At 56.7% G+C, this 21,239-nt stretch overlaps 1 protein-coding gene across 1 annotated transcript; it reads right to left on the bottom strand.

Annotated features, from left to right (window-relative positions):
- Window positions 1–6,196: 6,196 nt before the first annotated feature.
- LOC142043181 (G-protein coupled receptor 12-like) lies at window positions 6,197–8,313 on the bottom strand. The gene is made up of 2 exons (XM_075054042.1): window positions 8,177–8,313; window positions 6,197–7,575 (listed from the first exon to the last, which is right to left on the bottom strand). The coding sequence occupies exon 2, from the start codon at window positions 7,571–7,573 to the stop codon at window positions 6,458–6,460; it is 1,116 nt and encodes a 371-aa protein (XP_074910143.1). The 5' UTR covers window positions 7,574–7,575; window positions 8,177–8,313; the 3' UTR covers window positions 6,197–6,457.
- Between the last annotated feature and the right edge of the window lie 12,926 nt (window positions 8,314–21,239).

Below are 21,239 nucleotides of genomic sequence, written 5' to 3'. Positions count from 1 at the left end.
CTCTATTAGAGGCCAGGGCACAGAAGAAGCAGCAGAAAGCTGTGATCTCTCTATAACCCTTCTTTTGGAGAAACCAGTTCTCAAAGATCAATTCATTCCCATGGGTATTTAATCCCTGACCGCCTGGCTAATCAGAGGGCAGAGGATGGCTTGCTGATGGAAAAGTCTCCATCCTCGTGCTTGGAGGTTCCGAGCGGCAGGAGCCGTTCCTTCCCAACCCCTACAATCAATGTCTCCAGCAGTTCTTATCCTCGACCAGCCCATCGCGATCCAAGTGGAAACACAGACCCCGGGCGAGGGAAAGCAGAAACCTGTACTAGACTCGCTTCAGCTGAAATAAAAACACAGACACGCACAGGATGGCACATACCTGGGACAGGAGCCCAGATCTTCAAATGTTTTAATTTTAACCCCCCCTCCCCCTATTTTTGGATATCCGCTTGACAAATCACTTTAACAGTTTTATTTACAGTAATAAAAATAAATTACTCTTACAGATGAATGTATAATATTATACACAATAGAGATACAGTGCAATAACAGCATTGATTTGTTTTCACTCATTCATAAAGTGCATTGAAGGGGCTTGATTTAACCATAATTGAATGATAACTGTACATTTTTCTTTGAGATCAACTTTCCCGGTCAAGTTAAAAGGCTAATGAAAACACTTACATCAAAATAAGTTGCTGTTTTAATTGGTCTGCAATGGCCTTTTCCTGGGAAGCAGATAGGACGGGAGGCAGGATTGGGAACGGGGACGATGGACTCCTGCTCTGCCCGTCTGCGCTGCCGAAGTTGACTCTGAGGGACGCTGCCCGAAGCCTGGCCAGGCTGATCTGGGTTTCAGAGCCTCAGGAGGGCAACTGCAGGGCCACGCTGGTGACCGCAGAGCAGGATCTGGCCCTGGGCCACCCCAGTCTGACTGAGTCTCTCGCTGAGCTTTGCCACCAGAAACTCATCCCTCCCTCCAAGCTAGAGGAGTCGCTCTCTAGGGAGGATGCTCTTTATCCTGCCTGGGGCCTGACTCTGACCTACTCACACGGGACATTAGACAAGAGCCCGGTCCTCGTCCTTCTCTACGTGGTGTAAAGGAAAGGCAAGGCAGAGCCAAGAGGCCAGGCTGCAGCGGACTCGAAAGGACGCCTGCCTTGCCAGCAGCCACCAGCGCTATGTCTCATCCTTAGCCAGATACTGCCCAGTTGGAAAAGAGCTTTTCCTGGGACAAGCCAGATGTTTTCCAGCTCCCAGATCCTGCAATAAGGTCATAAACCCGTGCTTGTGATTTCAGTGTCTATTGATACGATGTGCCATCAGACATCCAGCCTCCTGCCAGCTGCAGCGTGCTCAAATTGTGAAGGAATGACCTTGGTTTAGACACAATTACGTTTGACGTCGAGCAGAATTTGTGAAGGCAACGGTTACCCTTGAAGCTGGAGACAATTTATTCACATCCTTCGAAGTCAGGGACAAAAGAGCTTTGGACCACCCCTTCTGATTTGGGTCTTCTCTACTGAAAATCCATTTTTATCTCTATAATGCTCTGTATTGCAGAGTTTTCCAATGGGAATAGGAAAGCTCTGTTCCCGGGGTTGCAGGGATAGCGGGAAGGGCGGCTCTCGGGGGATTTTGCAGTCAGCAACTGCATCGTTGACAGAAAAGGTACAAATGGTACAAACGAAGCCATCAGCTGTACGGCAGCATGACCGCCTCACCGAGAGAAAAGGTTGCGCGCGAATGAAAGGAGTTACAAGGAAATACCATGTGCATTCAACAATTATTCCTGACAATTAAAAGTGAACTGTTAATTAACTGTTAACAATTACGTGAGCTGTCGATGCTGGTCAGTACACACCAATACAAGTGATTACCAAGATCAATGGCTTTTTAAAGACCTCCCCACCCCAAATTTGATCCTTCTACAAGAAAGAGGTACTTCATCACCTACTGAGAACAGTAATGGTTTCTTGGGTTTTCATTCAAAATTCAATTAAAACTCTTTGAGACGAAAAAATTGTGGCTGCCACATCAGAACTGAGATCCTTGAGACATTTACTGCTGGTTACTGAAAAGAAGTTGGCTAAAAAGAGATGTTTTCACTGCTCAAAGTCCCAAACTGAACAAAATGGAAAGGGAAAAAAAAACCTAAGCAACTTTGTTGGTAGAGTCTCTGCATTTTATTAGCTTGTTTTTGAATTTCTCAGTTGAAACACGCTGGGACAGGGACAAGGGCTTGTTGTAAATGCACAAGCTCACACCCACCCCTAGCACATCTCCATGAAACTCGGGGCATTTGTGCAGCTGTGGTTACGTCCCGTCCAACGGTGTCCCTGGCCTTTTCACAGCATATTTGAGGAATGTTTTCTCTTCCTTTCTCCTCCTCACCCTTTCCTCATCCCCTCAACTAAAACCAGCCAACCACCGACACAGAAAGCATTTCATACCCATATTCTGCTTGCCACCAGCTCATGGTAGACAAGCCAAAGGCAAGCAGAAACCTGTAAATAAATCGACCAAATAAGCAGCAGATTCATTTCCCTGGCTATGCTGATCTCTGTCATAGGCTCAGGGTTGGTTAGATACCTCGTATAATTGCTCAGGACCAATTTTCTGTTGCTGTAGATCTAGGCCAGCTCCTGTAGGGTCCAGAAGTGACATAAGTGTAAGCAGGGCCAGGCTCTGGCCTTTCATCTTTTATCAAAAGCTATTTGCAAAGCTCAGTTTTTGAAGGTACAATAGCAAAATCTGGGCTGTTCGCCAGGGCAAGGACACGGAGGTCTTCGCAACTAAATGCCAACCAGCCCTCTCCAAGCAGGTCCTGTTTCCACCTGGAGTGGCCACAGAGGCTCTGTGGAAATCGAAGGACACCTGAAAATTTCCACCAGCTAAAGACCTTGTGCTTTGCAGAACTACCACTGTCCCCTTGTACCTCATCTGAAAAGCACAATAATTAAATCAATGGCTTTTATAGACCTCAACTTTTCTAATGACTTGTGACATAGGAATCCCAGTCGGAGGAGTTTTACCAAGACATTCAATCCCAGAAAATGGAGAACAATGGGCAGTACTCTGGTTCCTCTGTGTCCTTCTCATGATGCCCAGGACCTAGACAGGGGCTGCTTGGCTCTTTTCACCATGTTTGCAGATGGTTTTGATTCTCAGCAAATCCACAGAGGAGGATTCACTGTGCTGGAAAACGCTTTCTGTTTTCCAGTGCTCCGCTTATAGTTGGTGCCCCATCCACGTGTGACACCATCACATTCATGGGAGCTGCTCCTTCTTTATGGCACCACAACCTCATCCAAAGTCAGGCCCTATATTCTGTACTAAACACATCCCAAACCAGCACTGAAGGACACCAGGGCATTCCCATCCTGCACACAGCTACTAACTTGGTAAGTATTTAAGGTTTTAAGTTAGCTCTCCTGATGTCCAACATAAGGAGGCTCCAACATCCAACGTCCTCACCGAAGTCCAACATTGTCACTCAAAACTTTTTCCAGTAAAATATTTTCTTTAGGAAAAAAACAACTCTCCACAGCATAGGTGCCGTAAAATGGTCAGAGATGCGTGGCAGGTGGACTCATACCTGGTTATTTTCTTCCTCACTTCTCCTTGTTTTCCCCTCTTTCCACTCATGAAAAAGGAGAGGGAAAACAGCAAAGTAAAGAACACCTATAAAAATACATATTTTTTTTTAGTGGAAAGATTGCAAAAATGCCAATTTATCAAAATGTTCTTTAGAGGAGATTTCTTGAGACTTTTCCTGAAGCCTATCAAGTGTTTTTAACAGCTTCCACGGCTGCCTTTAACAGTCTCCAAGAGAGAGATCCCAGACCATCTCTTGAAAAAAATTGGATCGGCATTTTATACTACACCCGAGCATGCAATATACTCGCGCAACATCTTGATACAGACTGTGAGTTGGATTAGTGCAGCAGAATGGAAGTCTCCTTAGTGCAAAGACCAGAATTTAGGCAGCAGAGTTTGCCTGGGACAAAGTTGCTGTAAATGTGTCTGGGCGAGTACCAAGCATTTCAGTGAGGACATCTCCACCGCCCCTGGAACTTAGCTGTCTGGTAGGGGCCGTATCCTCAGCTGTAGCTCCTCATAGCCCAAATCTTTCTCCTACTGCTGTGGAGGGCCACAGGGGAAAATTATTTTCCACTGACCCTTGTATGCCTTTGTCAAAGCTTATCAATGGATCCTTCGAACTGTGACGAGGTTCAAGTATACAATTAAGCTCTGAAAAGAACCTTGTTAAAACCAAAATCTTCAGCAATAGGGAACTGACTGGAAAGCACAGAAAAATGCCACTTTTTTCATGTCAAGGTTTCTCTAGGGCTGATTAGTTAATACTATATTTAATTTAAAGATACAAAATGAGCTGTCCAGAGAAACAAATACTGTCTTCTAAATAGGGTTGTATAAAAACGTTTCAAAATGTTCACAATGTTCCAAAAATGGTTTAAACTAACTCTGTCTTGAGTTTTCAAACTGAGGAACTGCAGGGACCTGGCTGCACTTACAGAAACCAGAAGAAATAAAATGAGCAGAGAAAAGTGTTCTTATATATATGACTCTTTCTTTTATATATATATATATTTACTGTTAAACATTTGCTGATTCAACATTGTGCCTACTGCCCATTGCCAAAGGTATTCAAAAGAGAAAAGAAATGAAAAAAAAACCCAACAAAAAACCCAAGAGAGACTGGCCACCTTTCAAAGGCAGACAATAAGTCCAAGCCCCAGGCACACTTTGGACACTCATAGCTTTCTCATGTGCACTTAGCTCTGAGGAGCGAGAAATTCATTGCCCAGATCCAGAGAGAAAATACAATTGTGTCTGTACCCAGCCATAAAGCGGCTTCGTACCCACCACAGCCTCACAAAGCACGAACATTTCTGTCTGCCACGAAACCACGGCGTACCCATGCTGTGGTTTGGTGGCGGGGGTGTCGATAGGAACCATCGTCTGTTTGGTGCAGCAGAACCTAGCTCCTGCTTTGAAGAGGGGCATTTTGGGGGCTGGAGATGACAGCATCTTTCTCTAAAGGAGAGCAACATGTTTGGGACGCCAGGCTCAGCTGGCCGGGGGGGGGGATTCCTGCTGCAACCACTGAGCTCTTCACCTGCCAGGCCCCAAAGCAGCGCCCACCACCTCTGCCCTGAGCCACCCTCGACGTTTCACCCCAAGCTCTGCCATCTCTCTGAAGGTTGCCTGGTTTCTCGCTTGCTTTTTAGGTGAATGCCCTATTCCACTCCGCGGCCAAAAGAAAGCACAAGCTAAAGGACACTTCATCATGGCCTCACTAACACCACAAAGCACACGATACAGCAGAGGGGGGTGAGGGTACCCTAGCTTCTCTAATGAAGCAAGTCAAACTGGTAGCATCCAGAATAAGACGTGTGATGGCAGAGGCTCCCCTCTAGGGGACCCCAGCAAGCCCGGACCCGTCTTTGGCTGAAATTCCACCCCCCCCCCGGAAAGGCTCAGTGTGGAAGCGAGCGCAAGCCGGGGGAGCGCATCACTCCAGGCCCCCAAACCGGGCAGGAGAGCCCTTCCTCGGCCTCCCCCGAGCCTCGGGGGACACGGTGAGCCCCCACCCTGCCCGCCGTCACCATTTTAAAAATTTTTTCTCTTTTTTTTTCTTTTGGGGGGGGGGTATATGTATTCCCCGGCTACCCCCATCCCTGCGACAGCCCAAACCGACAGCCATACCCTAAAGTGCCTTTCGCCCCGCAACTTCTCTAAGTGCTTCGCAAACAGAGAGGCATCGTGTCCGTCCCCCCCCCCCCAAAAAAGGTCCCCTCCACCCCCGCCCCCCCAAGCTCCCTGCGCTCCTCCGGGCCGCCCCCCCCCCCCCGCCCCGAGCCGGAGCTGTCCGCCCCGGCGGTGCTGAACGCCGCCACCCCCTCCCCGGCCCCCCCCCGGATTATTGCATAGCATTGCGAGACCTGATTTTAGGGGGGTGGGCGCCCCGCACAACAACCCCACGCGTGGGGACCAGCCCCGCCGTGAGGGGACCCGACCCCCGACCCCCCCACACCCTGTGGGACTTGCCCCCCGGGGGGGGTGGAAGCCACCCGGCCAGGGCGGGCAAGCCCGCTGCTTCCCTGGCTCCTTACCCCGAGAGGAGACAAACGCCATCGTACGGAGAAATTTTTTTTTTCTTTTTTTTTTTTTGTGTGTTTTGTGTTTTTAAATAAAAAATAAAATGTGTAAGAAAATAACATTTCTAAAGGAAACCATTCTCATCCTACTCTCTCTCTTTCTTTCCCCCTTCTTTTTCCCTTTCCCTTTTTTTCTCTTTTTTTGGCCGCCTTTTCATGGAAGGAGATGTGCTGGCCGGGGGGGGCAGGGGGGGAGCGGGGTTCCCCCCGGTAGGAAACAATAACGACAGAGGGGAACAAGGAGGAGAGCGAGGGAGCGCGTCGGGCTCCGCGCCCGGTCCTCACACGTCGCTGGATGTCCTTGGTCTGGAGGAGAAGGTGGAAGGGACGCACCCGCAGCAGGCCAGCCAGAGCGACTTCTGGATGTCGGGGTTCCTGAAGGCGTAAATGATGGGGTTGATGAGGGAGTTGCAGGTGGCGGGCAGCGCCAGGGAGTAGGTGTAGACGGCGGGGTAGCTGGAGTCGGCCACCAAGGAGTAGATGGCGAAGGGGATCCAGCACAGGGCGAAGGTGCCGAGGATGAGCGAGAGGGTGGAGAGCCCTTTGCGGGTGGAGGTGGCCTGCGCCGTGGCGATGAACTGGTGCTGCACGGCGATCTGCTGAGCGTGCCGGAAGGCGATCTTGCAGATCTGCAGGTAGAGCTGCATCATGAGGGCGAAGAGGAGCAGGAAGGTGACGGCCAGCACCGCCGCGTTGTCCTTGGTGACGGGCCGCAGGATGCTGCAGGCGCTCTGGTCCCGCAGGCAGTTCCAGCCCAGCAGGGGCAGGAGCCCCACGCCGAGGCACAGCACCCACATCAGCAGCACCATGGCGCAGGTGAAGCCCAGCGTGCGCTCGCTGTGGTAGGTGAGGGCGTTGTACAGCGACAGGTAGCGGTCCACCGTGATGGCCAGCAGGCTGCAGACCGAGGCGGAGAAGGCGGCCAGCAGCAGCCCCGCCGCCCCCAGCTCCGCCGCCTCGCTGGGCGGCCGCAGCAGGTACCGCACGGCGAAGTTGGCCACCAGCCCCAGCCCGGCCAGCAGATCGGCCAGGGCCAGGCTGCCGATCAGCAGGAACATGGGCGCCCGCAGGCTCGGCGTGTAGAACAGCACGGCCAGCACCAGCGCGTTCTCCCCCGCCACCGCCGTCCCCGTGGCGCACAGCGCGATGTCCCAGGGGCTCACGGCCCCCCCGGCCCCGGCCCCGGCCCCGGCCCCGGCCCCGACCCCGCCGCCGCCGCCGCCGCCGCCGCCGCCGCCGCCGCCGCCGCCGCCGCCGCCCGGCGCCGCCGTCCCCGGCCCGCCCGCCGCCGCCGACGGCCAGGCGCTGGGCTCCGAGGCGTTGCCGAGCCCCGGGAGCCGCTGCTGCTGCGGCTGCGGCTGCCACGGTTCCCCCATGGCGGCGGGGCCGTGCAGCATCGCTGGGGAGAGAGGGGGAGAGGGATGCCGTCAGCGGGCGGCCGGCACCGGCACCGGGGACCCCCGCGCCGAGCCCCGCGCCGAGCCCGGGGACCCCCGCGCCGAGCCCCGCACCGAGCCCCGGGACCCCCGCGCCGAGCCCGGGACCCCCGCGCCGAGCCCCGCACCGAGCCCCGGGACCCCCGCGCCGAGCCCGGGACCCCCGCGCCGAGCCCCGCACCGAGCCCCGGGACCCCCGCAGCGAACCCGGGGACCCCCGCACCGAGCCCGGGCCCCTCGCACCGAGCCCTGCACCCCCGCACCGAGCCCCGCGCCGAGCCGGGGCCCCTCGCACCGAGCCCTGCACCCCCGCACCGAGCCCCGCACCGAGCCCCGGGACCCCCGCGCCGAGCCTGGGACCCCCGCGCCGAGCCCCGCACCGAGCCCCGGGACCACCGCAGCGAACCCGGGGACCCCCGCACCGAGCCCCGCACCGAGCCCCGCACCGGGCCGCCCCCGCCCGCCGCAGGGCGCATCCCCGTCCTCCTCCCCCCAGCCCGACTGCGGCTTCCCCGGGGAGTAACACACACACACACACACACACAACCCTCCGCCCCCCCACACCTCGACCCGGGGTCCCGTCCGCCCCAAGCACCCCTCGCCCGGGGGGGGGGGGGGGGGAAGCCTCGCCGCTAGCTCCCGCTCCTCCCGACGGGCTGAGGCCGAACACAACTCAGCGCTCCGCTGGCGGCAGCAGCCTCCATGCGCTCTGCCCCGCACCCGGCCCGGCCCCGCGCAGGATCCGCAGCCGCTGCGCACCCCCCCTCCGCACCCCCCCCCCTTCGCTGCCCCGTCCTCCTCCCTTCCCCGGGGCACGGCTACCTTTTGCAGCCTATTTATAGCGCAAAACGCCCTCCTCCCCCCTCCCACCCACCCCCCCCCCCGCAGCCCTTTCTTTTTTGCGTGCAGCGAGTAAAAATAAATACTATTAATAGGCCAGCCCTTGCATGTATGCGGAGCCGCTGATGAAACGAGAAGGCAGCGGCAAGGGACAGCCTGCGTTAACTTTCTCCTTTCTCCCTCCCTTCCCTTCCTTTGGAAAAGACTGGTGCAGGATGCTCCGCAAACAGCTGCAAGATCCTGCCCTGCTCGGCACGCTCCCCCTTTGCAGAGTAAATCCGTGTCGTCGTCCCCCACACACACACACACACACCCCGAGCCGGGCAGCCGAGGTGTGAAGGTCAGGGGGGGTCTGCCTGCAGCCCGCTGCCTGCCGCTGGCCCCCAGCATCGCCCCTTCCCGCATGCAGCCCAGCCCGGGGGGCAGCCGCCACCGCCGGGGGTTGTTGTTTTACCTGGCTTTAATGCTTGAGGATCAGCTTGCTTCCCCCCGTTTTTATTTTTTTCCTTCCCAGTCCTTCCAGTCCTTGGTGTTAAGCCTCATTCCTCGGTGAGCATTGCTAATAACGTTGGCAGATAGCTGGCATCGACTTGCACTTAATATTCCTGCCCCATTGGATCTGCTGATAAATCTCAACTCTGACGTCAAAGTCTTCACTTATATTCATGATCCAAGTCTGTGAATCAGAGCCGCTGTGATCAGAATAACAACAAGGCTGGCTCCCTGCTCCACATCCACGTCCACACCCGCAGGCACGAGGGGGTGCGCGCACCCATGCACGCACCCATGCAACGCACCCATGCAACGCACCCGCGCACGCGCCCGCCCCGCCGTTCATTCATGAGCTCTCCCGCCGCCCCGACGCACCTCCCCAAGGTCGGGGCCCTCCGTACCTGCGTCGTTTTGCGGATGCAGCTTGGGTGCCGGCCAGGCCCCGGCGGCTCGCAAAGGCGGCCGGGCAAGGTTTATTTTTACCGCTTGTGCCGAGGGACGCGGCGGATCTGAAGGGGGGGGGGGGTGATCCTGCGTGGCGTGGCTCGGCTGCCCCGCTCTTCAAGGACAACGCTCAGGGACAGCAGCACCGGTCCCTTGGCACCCCCAGGAACCGGCGGCCGGGGGTGCTCGGGGGGGGCCTCTGCAACCAGGCTGGGGCAGATGCATCCCCCCGCACGGGAGACATCACACCCCAGAGCCTTCGCCCCGCACGGGCTTCCCTCCGGCCGGAGTAAAAGCTGGGATGAGGAGGATCAACACCTGGGGGCTTCGCGTGAGCTGCTCGGCCCGGCACCCACCCTCCTGCGTGGGGAGACCTGCCCGAGGACGGTGGGTGCGGGGGTCTGTCCCCCGCACCGCGGCACCCACCCACCCACCCCCAAGGCTTCCTTCCTGACTTATTTGGGAAAGGATCAGCCTGGAAAGGAACAAATCCCAAAGACACAATTATTTTTCCGGCCACAAATGGCTCCGTGATTCAGCTTGGGAGCAGGATCTTCAAAGCAGGGATGCTCAGCTCCCGGATCCGCAATATTTCAGCTACACCTTCTCCCCCCTTTCCTACTGGTTTCATAACGCTCCAGCTTTACTCTTTCATTCCCTTCTCTCTTCCAGGCTGTAGCTAGGCAGTGCAGCGAGCTCGATGCCGGGAAGGATTTCCAGCTCCCGATGCGCAAAGACACTTAGGTGAATATCGGTGGGTTTTGGCTGAACCCAATCGCCCCAGTTAGGAGCATCTGGGTTCTTAATCAGGCCGAGCCCCATCCCAGGGGACTGGAATCGTCATCTACCTGGGGCTGCCGGCCGCGTGACTGAGCGCCGTTGTGCGCCGAGTGACATGAGCAGCATGGAAAGGGGCGGAGGAAATCTGAGCGAAGAGCTGAATGAATTCGCTCCCGCTCCCAGTAATTACGCACCGCCGGGGAAAGGGGAGGCGGGTGAGGAGCTTTGATTGACTCCCCTCGGCGGCTGCCTCGGCCGGCAGGTGGGCGCGGAAGACGAGCTTGGATCGAGCCGTGGCGGCAGAAGGGGCTGTGACGGCCCGTGCGAGGTGCTCTGCGGGGACGCAGCCCACCCAGGGCCCCTGAGATGAGTGCGGGCGGCCTCAGCCCCGCCAGGCTGACGGGCCACGAGCAGCCGCAGGTCTGTGCAGGGACGGTCCTGCTGTCACCAAACGGATCTGCCAGGGGCTGCCAAATCCCCTACGTGGTGGAAAGGAGGCTGCTGCAGCTCCGGGCCCCCAGGTCCAGCCTGTGCAACCCTCCAGTAAGTCCCCTAAGACACCCAGTTGCCCCAGCGTGGTCCTCGGATCATCTCATCTGTAGCTGCCTCTTGCACAGACACGCACACCCCAACAGGTCCCAGCTGACCCCAAACCCTGCGGCTTGGGACCTCCCGCTCCCTCCAGCACCCAACCCCTCCTGCAGTCTCGCTCGCTTGGACACTCTCAAACACCCGGGTCTCTCGGTTGATCCCCAGTCCCCACAGTGGCTCTGGTAATCCCAAACCACCCTGCTGCCTCCCTTCCCCACCTTCAGCTCCTCCCCTCAACATCCCACCCCAAGTCTGGCACAATCGCAGGATGCTTCTCCTACATCCCACAGCGAGTACCGGTCCCCGGCAGGTATTATCCCCCTCCTCTCGAGAAGTCCCCTCTTTCCGTGCGCTCATCGCAACGGGCTTCTCGCCCAGCAATCGGGGCTGCTTGCCCTCCTGCGAGAGCCCGGGGCTGGCCGGTGGACACCGTGTCCCCAGGGAGGGTCTCCCCTCCGGCTGACAACATGGGCTGAAGAGGTCTCAGGGCTGCGCCAACACATCTCTGGCTCCTCTCCCTTCGGTCCCATACCGAGGAGGACATAGACCATCCGATGCGCCGTCCACGCAACCGGGTGCCGGATTATTTCCCTGTTAGCTGGGGGTTCGTTTCAGGATGCCCCTAGAGCCTCTCAGCGGTGATTCGGCAGCTGTACACGGGCCGGCACATCTGTCTGTCTGTCTGAAAGGGGAAATTGTCTGTGCTGGGGCAACCAGCGGCGTCATAGTTTCCTTAAGGCACTGGTGACAAAAAGGACATTATCTGGCCATTTTTAAACCAAGGCACGCCGCCTCCAGAGCTGCCCCAAATGCAAGTGGCGTTGCATCTGGGAGGATGCGCTACTGCACATCATGTTTGTAGTATTTGAGCATCTGCCTTTCGTAGTCGCATATAATGTTCTGAGCTCCCTGGGTATCTGCAAGAACATTTTGACATTATATTAAGTGTGCTTTATCTATAGTCAAATTACAGTCTCAGTAGTGAGGAGTAAAAATCAAAGCTAGTCAAAGTCACCAGCAAAAGCTGTAATTACACAGTGAGAGGCCACCAGCCTCACCTGGGAATGCCGCTCAGCAAGGAGAAGGCTTTCCCTTGCCGTTTCCCATCTTCGTTTCTCATCTTCCTCCTTGGCTTTTGGCCCTTGGGAGGAAGCTCAGTGCTAAATACCGCACACGGTCCTCCCCCAGCACGTATCCTGCCTTTGAAACTGGGCTTTTTTGGTTAAAAAACAAGTGGCTGCCTGGCACGCAGGAGATGGACTTGGGAGCCGCTGAATTTCTATCCCTGTCTCTGATTTGCTTCACTGCAGCTGTTTCTATAGGCAGGTCTTTGCGGAGCTAATCAACGCCTGGGTGGGTTACGGGTGGCAATCACTAACGACCTGGTCGTCCAAGGCAGAGCCCACCGGTAATCAAAGTCTGCACAAGGGCTGCTGTTTAACAGACATAACGGGTGGTACAGAGCTCACCAAAAGGAACAACTACGACGCCAATAATCTGCAAAAGCGGACAGACCTGCAGCATTTTCGCCACTGCGTGTTGGTTTTGCAAACAGCAACCAAAAATGCCCTGAAAACCACAGGTGACTGAGCTGGTGGGCAGCTGGGTTTGGTTCCCCTGGGCTACACGGCGAGCCCCGAGCCATCGCCGATGGCTGGTGATGCCGGGAGGCTTTGCCGGCGCTGCCCCGGCTCCACGGCCGTGCAGGGAGCCTGTCTGGGCATCCTCTGTTATCCATCACGGGCTGTAATAAAACCACACCTGGGACATGTTTGATAAAATAGATGTGATGCAATTCTCCATCATTTTTTTCTCTAAAAGCATTAAAATCGGCTTTATTTCTTTTCTTTGGGGAAATGTCACTACCTCTCTGTATCACATGAGCTTTTCCCACCCTAGCTCCCGCTCCTGCCAAAGCATCCCACGGCCGAGCTGGCAAACCCGTGAGCTCATTGCCTTGAGACCCCCTAAGACAGGCGTGCAAAGCCGCACCGCTGGAAATTCATCCCCGTATTTATACCGGCATCTTATCCGCAGCGAGCGGACACAGCCTTATTTCAGCGCCTCTGTTGTTCCCTATTACTCCAACGGCGCTTGAAGAGCTATAAGAAGGAAAAGCGTGGCTATAATTAGCAGTGCTGACTAATCAGGGTGGCAAACAAGCTCGCTGCGCCCGCCAGCCTCCCCAAAACGGGGCCGTCGGGGGCTGCGCGCTGCTGGAGAGCGCGTGAAGTCCTACATTCAAAGGCTTTGCATAATCTTTGCGAATACGGGGTGGAAATGAGGCCATTTTCTCGCCGCTGCCGCTGCTGGAGACTTCTCCCGGCGCTGCTTCGGCTGCCGGGCTCCAGCCTCCCAGCCCGGCAGGAGGAAGGACCGGGGCTCAGTGATGGGTTTGGGGCTTGAGGTGCCGCTGTCAAAGCCAGGCAGAGGAGGAGGTGGAGGCAGGCAGGAGTCCGGCTTGTAAAATCACCTGGCTTTGTCGAAAACCAGTTGATTTGGCTGAAAAATCTCTTACGGGTAGCTGGAAGGGGCCTGTTCAAGGGCCCGGCTTGCAGAAGTGACTTCTGCCATCCTGCCTGCAACAGTTCCGACCCTTCTTTTTACCTCTCAGAGAGCCACCCCTGCCCGAGGACAGCCTGCAGCCCTGCATCCCGCTGGCACCAGCGCGGGGACGGGACCCCACTGGTGCGTGCACGGGGACAGGACCCAAACGGCACGTGCACGGGGGACAGGACCCCCAGGCTGGATGAGCGGGGACGATGCCAAGCCGTGCCAGGAGGGAAGGAGCAGCCCAGCGCAATTCAAAGTCTTGTTCTGACTTCTCCTGACTCCCACCAAACAGCCAGGCCAAACCACGGGGAGGATTTTTCCTCCTTCCTTCAGCGGTACCATTCCCACTCGAATGATTTCGCTCCAAGTCCTTAAGCTCCACCGCTTGCCTGAGCCAGAGGAACACGTTTTGAAGCACCTTTGCTGGCACGCGCCGTGTCGCCATATGGCAGCTCGGCTCTGGCGAGCAGGGTTTCTGGGGCAAGGTGGTTTTTTCTGAAATAAAGGACTTTTGCACCATGTTTTCCTCCTTCTCCCAGGCTGTATCATCTGGTGCTCTGGCTGGTTACCTCATCAGGAGTGACTGTGCTTCCCCTGTGCTGCCATTCATCAAGCTATAGGGAGCACTGGGAGCGTGCAGGAGGCGAGGCAAAATATTAAGGCGAATGATTGTGATAATTAATAATTAACAATAACCTAATTGACCTGACGTGGCACAGAGGTAGGGAAGGTTTTCTGTGGCTTTGGAAGGGGCAAAATAAGAAAGATTCTCTGAAAAAAAATAAAATCTGGAGTCTTTTCGCAGCTGAGCACAGGGCAGCCTTCCCTGCCTGCTGGTCTCCCGGCCGCCTGCTGCCACCAACGTGAGCTTTCCAAAACCAGGCTTGGAGCGAGCCGCTCCGGACGAGCTGGGTTGCTGCACCCGCACTGGGACCACCGTAACACTTGAGCCCCAGCAGAGACGTAGGTCTGAGGACCGGGAAGGTCCCAGGTCCTTGCGGAAAAGCCATCGGCTGCCCTGGAGCCGGCGATACATCAGCGCTGAAAGAAATCGGCAGCCATCGCGTGCCGGCGGGGGTGGATTTGTTGCTCCATTGCAAGCGCTAAACCCCAATGCTGATCCCTCCCGACGTGCCAGCATGGAGCGGGGGGGTGTTAGGCAGCCCACCCAGCGGGGAAAAGCCCCCCGCGGCAACACTCAAAGGACCTCCAGCCTCCCTAGTTCCTTTCCCGCTGGGCAGGAAGGACGTCGGGTTTCATAAAACCCGGGGAACAAGTTCTCAGCTTTGAAGTCGAGTAAAAGGCAGCTTCGACACCCCCTCGCCCAAGCACAGCCGGTCTTCTCTATTTATTGATTTTAACTCTGGCTTTTGACATTTAAACAGGATCCTACGTGGAGTCACGGCGCCGGGCTCCCCTCCGAGCATCTCCCGAGCACAGGCACATTCCCTGGAATTAGGCTGGGGACCACATTACCTGGATCCAGAGACCTGGTCTGAAATATGGGGTGGGCTAGGACTTTGTCAGAAAAAGGTCACAGCTGCTTGCTGGTAAATGGAATAATTCATATAAAGCAAGTGTTTGGCTCAGAAAATAATCAGCTTGAGTTAGGGAGAGTTATAACCGGGTAAAGCCAAGTGCCAGGAGCCGACAGGGGCAGCTCCCATGTGAGATGCTGCCTGTCCCTGCCCTCCCGCTGCCCTCCCTGCCCAGCCCAGCAGGATGGGGCCCAAACAGAACTAAAAATGCCCAGCTGCCCCTAAAATTCTCGGTAACAGAAACAACACGGAAAAAGCAGGTTTCAGCCCCCTGCACCCGACGGGCTCGGTTGCTCCCCCAGCTCAGGGCACAGGCATGAAGTCCTCACCTCATCAATTATGCAGGTGATGCTATTTCTGCCTATGAATAATTTAGTAGGAGCAGTGAGGGCTCCCTGACTTTCCCTGGGCACGGGGCAGCGTTTGCAGGCAGCATCGCTGCCGGCACCGGGCTTGCCGGCAACCTGGGTCTCATCCCAACTTTCAACCTGAGCCATACACATCTGGATTTTGGGTGTACGGAGGCATTTTTCCCCTCTGGGTATTGTGTTTTCTCCTTTGGCACCACTGCCCAGAGCTGTGTCTCAATTTCCCCAGGCTAAAAGAGACATTTCCAGGAGCGCAAACACCCAGCCGGAGCGGAGAGCTGCTAAATATACTGGGAATCTTCCTTCTCCATCCTCCAGGCTGGGGTTTAAAACAGGAAAGTCCTCTGTTCTGAAAGGATTTCCCTCTGCCCTGCAGACTTTACGCCAGAGCTGTGCCATGCCTCTCTCCTCAGCGATGCTGGAGGTCGCTTGGCTGAGGAACATCATCCCCCGAGACTCCCACAGTGGAATTTATGGCAGAAAGGCACTTGGCAGAGAGGGTGAGAAAACTAGCAGTGGGGAAAGACCCTCCAAATACTTTAAACCCGCCAAATTTGAAGGGACCGGCGAGGTCTTGGTTGGAGTTTCTGGGAGCAGAGCAGCGGTTTCCCTGGCGTGTGCAGAAGAACGATGCACGACCTGGGCAGAAACACGATGCGTGGCACGGACAGAAGCAGGGTGCGCGGCACAGGTCATGCCTGGCCCCAGGGACGTGTCACCCCGTGCCCAACTGAGGTCCCACACGCCGCAGGGAGCGCTGGCATCGGCACCGGCCAGCTGCCCACCGCGGATCCGGCCTCCCACCGCCGGCGGAGAGCCCATGGAGGATTTACACTTGGCAGAGCAGAGACTTGTTTGCGTCTGGTCTGCCTTTATTTACCACCTGGGAGTCCCCAAGCAGGGCGAGGGCGGTGGGACAGATGGGGAGGATGAGACACGGGACTGCACCTTCCCATCCAGTTTTAAGCTATTTCTCTCTTTTTTCTTTTTTTTTTAATGTTTTTTTCTCCCCAAAGGTCAGCGCTCTTGTCAGAGCTAGAAGTCACAATCATGTTCCCTGATACCAGTGTAATCGTGTGTGATGAGTCACTTGTTTAACGGGAAGAGGCTGCTGGTTGCTATAGGGATGGCAGCAGAGGGGAGAGGATCCCTTCATTACCCTAATCACCGCTTGTGACGGAGAAAACACAACCCCAAACAATTCCAGGCCCAAATCCCCTTCACTCTAACTTTTTGACACAGTTGGATATGCTGGCCCCAGCTGCAGGGATACCCAGGCAGGTCCCTAAGCCTGGGACAGGCTGGAATTTGGGGACATCCAGGGCTGGGAGGTGGCGGGGACCAGGGAGGGATACGGATGAGCACGATGCTCGACGTCGGGCTTGGGTACCATGGGGAAACTGGGAGCTGCAGGGGGTGCAGTGGCTTTGGGGTGATGGAAGGAGGCACCAACGAGCTCCCCACCACCAGCTGGTTAAATACCCATAAATACCCATCCCTCCTTAAGCTGTTTCTCTATGTCCTAGGAAAAAATGTGGCTCCTGGGAATGCCGGGGCTGATCCCTTTGTAATGCAGCCGGTGCCTTGATTTGCAAAGGTGAGACGCTGGCAGTGCTGGGGGAGTTGTGGCTCTTTGTCACCTTTGGAAATGAGGCCACCGGGTCACCAAGCCCAGCCGCCGAGGTCGCCGGGACCCATCTCCTCCCGGCTCGGTGTTTGCCAGCCTTTCTCCCCACTGGGTTTCATCCCCGTGGGGCATCCCTTCACCTTCTTCTCTTCTGTGCCAGACTGGGGGATTTATTCACCAATTCGGTCCTGGAGGAGGCTCCCGGTCACTTCTACAGGGGACCCAGGGGGGGAATTCTGCCAGTTCCATCCCTGCAGACCCCCACTGCTGTCGGTAACCCCCCACCATCTACACGATGCTCGGCAGAGGCACTGCTTTCCCCCGGGACACCCCCTGCTTTCCCAGCTCTTCATTAGGGAACCGTTAATTACGACCATAACGTTCATCGATGCTGTCTCACCACAACGCTCTCGTTTTGTGTAAATGGGCTATATTTAGCTCTGCCGCTCCTGCCGGGGATGCAGCTTGCTGGCTCGCACTTTTTTGTCCAGATCAGGAGAATTTGGTGCTTCTTGGTGGTGGGGAGGGGAGAAGGGAGAAACCTCTAACCTTCAGCTGTGGTCTCCAAAAAGGTTCATACTTGTTCCCTCCGGCATGAACGGGGTTTGAAGAGCTCCTTAATGGGCTCTCAGCAGCGCTGGGTTTCAGAAAGGAGCGTCCTTTCCCCTTCACAAATCCCACCATGAAAAATAAAAGTGGGAAAAATAAAAGGAGGATGTCACCGGGGGAGACCCAAACCTCCTGGGTACCGGTTGGTCTGTCACCGCTTTGGTAGGCAGTGCTCGAGGCACTGCAGAAAAGCACATTTTTTGGGTGCTCTGATGCCACGGTTGCATCGACAGCAGTGGGAAGGCTGTCTCCCACCATCTCTGTGCTCTCCGAGCAGCTGTGGCCCCATCAAGCCCGACCCTGCAAGCTCCCCAAGCGTTTTGGGAATTATTCATGCTGGCAACACCATGCCCTTGGAGGGGGAATTACTGGACCATCGCCCCCTCGGCTCCATCGGCTGCTTGGCACAAGCCTTGTGTGTCCCATGGCTTTCCTCCACGCAAGAAAACCTCTAACACAGCTGGTCCCAGAGCAGCTCCGGGCCCATCAGGGGGAGCGGCTGTTGCCGGAGGAGATGCAATGGGGAAAAAAAATGCATTTGGGAAAGCGATGGCCCCACGGGCATAGCGACGTGGCTCTGCACTTGGAGCCCTCCAGCCCTGCCTGCCCGACCCATCTCACCCCTGGGTGCAACCCAAGCACCAGCGCAGGCACCCACATTTCGCTGCCATCCTCAGCGTGTCAATCCACGGCGGTGCTGGCTCTGGCTTTGGGCAGAGACCCCAAAATGCTGTGGGGGCTTGCTGGGGCCCCCAGCCTCACCGGGTCCCACCGTGCTGCTTCCCAGGCGGTGGCTCTCAGCCTCGCTGTTTGCAAACAGGCTGGTGGGGACGGCAGCATGTGCTGAGCTGCAGCACGACTCATGCGCGGCTCGGTGGCTCGGGGACCCCGTGATGCTGCTGGTGCCATGGGGCTGCCAGCGCCTGGGAGCAGGGATGGATGCTGCTCCGCTTCCTCGGGGGCTCAGCGGGGACCTGGGTCCGGCTGTCCTTGCCCACGATGCCCAGCCCGGGCATGACCGCTCCACGTGGGGGGGACACCCGTCCCACCTGCACCAAGTGATGGGGGTACGAGGGGCAAACCTGGGACATCTCCTTTGCTCGGGAGACACCCCTTTCCTCCCACATTTGCTGCCTCTGACCCAGCAGAGACAACCAGGAGGTATTAAGGAGGCAGGAAGAGGCTCAGCTGGTGTCACGGCTGTGCAGCAGCCCGGAGCCCACGATTTATTTATTTCCAGGCACAGTTTACACGGGTGAAAACTGCTGCAGAGATGACAGCAGAGAGCGAGGGCTGGGGGGCAAGCTGCAGAGCCGCAGGCAGCAGCACCGGGCACCCCGCAGCACCCAGCACCCAGCACCGGTGGGGTTTGTCCTCGTGAAACTCACACCGGGCGTTGCAGGGTGGCCACGTCCCAGAGCAGCTACCTGCTGTCTCAACTGCAGAAACCAGCGTCAAGGTCATTTTTATGTTTTAGACGTGCCTTAGTGCTACACACAACCCCCCTGCAATGTTTCCAGGTGCTTCGGGGAGGAGGATGCGGGTGAATTCCCTTAACTCAGCGTGTTGCGGTGCTGCTCCTGCGCCTGTGCTGCTCCTCTGCAGACCCCGCCGTCCCCAGGGCCAGGAGGGCTGCTGCGGCTGAAACTGCCCCGGAGAGCCCAAAACTCTGTCCTTTGGGAAGGGGTCAGCAGTTCCCCATCTGCTTCATGGGGTGTCTGTCCCCAGATCTGCCTTGTTGGGTGCCTGAGTTCCCCTAAATCCTGCTCTGTTGGGTCCCTGCATTCCAAATCCTGCCTCATTGAGTCTCTGCCCCCCCCAAATCCCACCTTCTTGAGTCCAAACCCCCAGATCCTGCCTCAGCGAGTCCCTGACCCTCAAATCCTGTCTCACTGGGTCCCTGCACCTCAAGGTCCATGACCCCAGCAGGAACAGCCATGCCCACCACTCCCCCATCCAGCAGGGAGGGGGAAATGCTATATGGGCATGCAACTAAATGATCATTATAGCCTGGTGTGTAATTAAATCTGATCCAAAATCCCCAAGCTTGGGATAATCTGGGGCCGGGCGGTTATTTCAGCGAGGAAAAAAAAATCCCTCTGCTTTCCCCATCAGGTGTTTCTTGAGACACACAAGAGGGAAAATAGCTTCTTTAAATAGCCGAGCACAGGAGGTGGAAGCAGGAGGCAACCGCGCTCCCGCAGCTGGAACTGCAGCTCTGAAGGTCGGCTCCGCACACAGCCTGCGCCGGCTTCACGCCGGGATACCGCGGGCGAGCGAGCAGAAGGCTATTTTTAGCTGCTTGGCTTTTTAAGAAAACAAAACCCCATCCAGGAAAAACACCGCTGATACATTGGGAAAAATAAACTGAGCTCCAATCCCAGCCCTTGGGAGCATCCCCGCACCCTCCTGCGCTCACAGGCGCTGCGCTGGGGTTGGGAACCGGACCTCCAGCCCTGGCTCTCTGCAAATTTAGAGAAATAAAGAGGATTTTACCCCTAGGCACAGGCTCTTTGGATTGCCTTGTCTCTGTTTAACTGGAATTAGAGGTGAATGCTTTTACCAGGGTCAGAGCTGCTACTTGGCGCACAGACCGGGTGCTAGATGGATGCTGCGGCGTTAACGCGTGCCTCGGCTAAAACCTTGAGCGAGTGTGGAAGGGGAGGGTAGAAGCAGACGGCAGCGAGGGTTCGTTTGTGAAGCACCCACGAAAAGTGGGGCCAAGGCTGCCCCGTGAGCCCAAGGCAAGGCAGGAGCCCCACCATGGCAGCCTGGCTCAGCCCTTTGGGGTTGTTTCAGATTTGGAGCCGTCCCTCGCGGGCTGGACGCCCACCCGGCACCTCGGGTCCATCTCCGTGCCAGGCTGGCAGCCGTGAGCACCTTCCTCCTTGCCCCTGTACTTACACGACCAGGTAAAACCAGGGGTCTATTTTTTTCCCCCTGAATTATAGTATTTTCATCCTCGAAACCTTTCAAGGCGAGCGTGACCCTGGCACCCACAGCAGCACACGGAGGGTGCCGCAGTCCCGGTGCCAAGTCCTCGCCTTCCCCACGTCCTGCAGTGGGATGGGTGCTGGTCCCTGGCCCCTGCCAGCCATGGGGCACAGGAGGAAGCATCTTAGGAGAAATGTCCCCAAAACAGGGTGGTTTGGCTACTCCAGATGCCCCGGTAAAGGACAAAACCCTGATGGGGGAGCAGGGCTGTATCTGGGCAAGGCAACCCACTCAGCAGGATAAATAAAAGAGTTAATACACAACCAGAGCCGGCTGGACATCCCTCAGCCAGACCATCCGGCTCATCCCTCCATCTACTGCTCCCGACTCGCCAGCAGTTCCGTGGCGGCCGCCGACAGCTTTTGAGAACCCTGAGTAACACTGCAGCCAGGGCAACAGGAGAAAAAGAAAATGCCCGGCTTCTCCCAGCACCCGAGGAAGAGGCGATGCCGCTCGAGCGGTGCCAGGGAAAGCAGCGGCTGACGGTGCCGACCCGGGGAGCGCTGGCTGCTGGGGGGGCAAGCGGTGGTTTGAAGCCATCAAAGACGTACAAGTCGAAGGGAGACCTCCCTAAACGCTTCCCACCAGGCTTGGAGGAAAATCAGGGTGGAAATGGATGGGATGAAACACAAAGCAAGACGGTGTTAATCATCCCTAAACCTACAGCGGAGAGATGGAGAAGGGATCTGCAGGTCAGGAGAGTGGCTGCTTGGTGATTTGGGGGCATCCCAGCCACTCACATGAACGCTCGGAGGAGAGCCGGCTCCCTCCCAGCAAGATTCGCCAGCCCG

Source organism: Buteo buteo, chromosome 22, assembly GCF_964188355.1.
Source record: "Buteo buteo chromosome 22, bButBut1.hap1.1, whole genome shotgun sequence".
Taxonomy (NCBI): Eukaryota; Metazoa; Chordata; class Aves; order Accipitriformes; family Accipitridae; genus Buteo; species Buteo buteo.
The sequence above is the reverse complement of the archived record's forward strand: the minus strand, read 5'-3'. Positions and strand labels throughout refer to the sequence as shown.